Genomic DNA, 2,500 nt, shown 5'->3' with positions numbered 1-2,500 from the left:
AGTAGCCAAGAGAGACTTCATCGATTTGGTTTCTCTGTGTGCCAATTTCGGCCCCGTCATATTCGATGGCGTAGAATATTTCCAGCATAGTGGGTTAGCCATGGGGTCTCCCCTTAGCTCAGTGATGGCATGTTTATATTTGGAAGAATTAGAAAGTTCCAGTTACATCAAACTCATGGGTAAAGATACACATTGGTGGCGATACGTCGACGATATTCTAGTAGTGGTACCCGAGTTCGTTAATTTAAGACAGAAATTAACCCAGTTGAATAACATAGAACAGAAAATACAGTTTACACTAGAAGAAGAAATAAATGATGAAATTCCTTTTTTTGGATACTATAATAAAGAAAACAGAGAACGGAATAAAATTCAAAATATACAGAAAACGAACAAACCGAGAGGATTACATTTATTTTTATTCAGTTCACAGTACAAGAGGGATAATCAAGGATTATAATCAGGATAATAATCGGATTCACGTTAAGAGCCCTAAGGATATGTAGCAAAGAGTTTTTACAGGATGAGCTTAACCATATCTTTAAATCCTTCCAAGAATTAGCATATCCTTTAGGCTTTCTTATAAAATTAAAACACAAAGCCATCAAAATTATGAAAAGGAACACAACACCTGCAGACAACAGCACCAGCAAGGACAAAATATTTATTTCAGTTCCTAACTCTATATACGCACCAATAAATAGTAGTTTTTTAAAGAACACCAGAATAAATTTAGTAACATCAGCGGGAAAGAGAATTGGCGAGTTTACTAAAAACACAGAGAATTTACAAAAAAAAAAAAAAGTGTTTTTTATAGAATTCCTTGTACAGGTTGTGAGAAAACTTATATCGGTGAGACAGGACGCGGCATGGACAAAAGACTTGAAAAACACAAGACGTATGTGAAACATCACAGAACATCAAATGCCCTAGTAGTTCATAACGGTGAAGAAGATCATTTGCCAAACTGGAAAGAAGCCCACGTTTTACATAGGAAACTGGGAAAAAAGAAAAGGAGCGCTTTCGAGGTGGCATGCATTGCCGCCGAGAAAATAACAAATTCTCGTGGGGGGTTTATGTCCTGGGTCCAAACGTCCGCACAGCTGGCAGTTGGGGAGTGTGGGACAACGAGACCGGGATGAGGTCACGCAGGGCCGTCAGATCACAATGTAAGCTGTTGACGGACTTTGATTCTTCTGTTTTCAGTCCACTGAGGAAGGCCCAAGAGGTCAAAACGTCTGATTCTGAATAAAACTCCATACTCTAGCCTTAATGTTTCATTTTGCAATCTCACCTCCATATGTATATATTATATATATATATATATATATATATATACATATATATATATATGTTTATATATATATATATATATATATGTACATATATGTATGTATATATATACATATATATATATATATATATATGTACATATATGTATGTATATATATACATATATATGTATATATATATTCGTTTTACTATTATGGATCCAATTTCATCCTATAAAACTTATTTGATGCATTTACTTTACTCTAAATTAGTTATTTAGTGTTGTTTGTAAAAGGCTGGGAATTTTGATTTTTTGTATAATTTCAAGTTAAAATTTACCTTGCAAAAAATTAGAACTGTTCAAATTTGAAGATATCACATGATTCTGCACATAAAACTACATAACTTATTTTATGGGCCGATTTAAGAAAAAAAAAAAAAAAAACCGCCATCCTATGACACGCCCTACAATGTGTGTATATATATATATATATATATATATATATATATATATATATATATATATGTATATATATACGTAGATATATATATATGTATATATATACATACACATATGTATATACGTGTATTTTTTTCTAAAAGAACACCACAAAGTCGAAAAGGTTGCGCGTTGCTTTTCTTTAGTGTTATCAAGTCTTTGACGAAAAATACTGGAAACACGAAAAGGTTACGCGCGTTTTTTCGTTTTGGTGTTATCAGGATTTTTATCATCCTTCCAAAATGTTACTGAAGAAAGACAGGAGTAGGTCGAGCATTCATATGTAATTTGCCGGAAGTTCAAAGGCGAATACTACTTTCCGGTTGCAGGCCCGGGTCGCTGGGTATCCGGTAGTGAGCGTTTCCCTCTTTCCTGTTCCTTCCTCGAGCTTCAACCGGAACCGGAGGCCGAGCAGCTGGCCTCTAGGTACTCGCGCCACGGTGGAGTAAACCGACCTCTCAGGTAACCTGATCCTTCTTCTTCTTCTTCTTCAAAAAAAAAAAAAAAAAAAAAAAAGGAAGATCCGCTCCTCCTGGGTCGGCCAAAAATTACGTGTGTGTGTTAGTGTGTGTGTGTGTGTGTGTATGTGTGTGTATGTGTGTGTGTGTGTGTTTCACCATGGTCTTGGATCACGTGTTGGACTCGTGATCGACAGTTATTAACCTTCCGGATGAGAGCTCAAACTGGTATGACCGATCTATGGGTAATACTGTGACCTTACACGCACAC

The 2,500-nt window shown here is 35.6% G+C and overlaps 1 protein-coding gene across 1 annotated transcript in view; it reads left to right on the top strand.

Annotated features, from left to right (window-relative positions):
• LOC143019422 (uncharacterized) overlaps nt 1-2,500 on the top strand; it is a 298,664-nt gene that overhangs the window by 279,879 nt on the left and 16,285 nt on the right. Inside the window, exon 20 of the mRNA XM_076175059.1 lies at nt 2,101-2,233. Coding sequence (XP_076031174.1) covers nt 2,101-2,233 — 133 coding nt within the window. The remainder of the gene's footprint in view (nt 1-2,100; nt 2,234-2,500) is intronic.

The sequence above is a fragment of the Oratosquilla oratoria genome, chromosome 37 (assembly GCF_046742065.1).
Source record: "Oratosquilla oratoria isolate Oo_2021 chromosome 37, ASM4674206v1, whole genome shotgun sequence".
In the NCBI taxonomy this organism is placed as follows: Eukaryota; Metazoa; Arthropoda; class Malacostraca; order Stomatopoda; family Squillidae; genus Oratosquilla; species Oratosquilla oratoria.
Note: the sequence above shows the minus strand (reverse complement) of the source record. Positions and strands in the feature narration are given on the sequence as shown.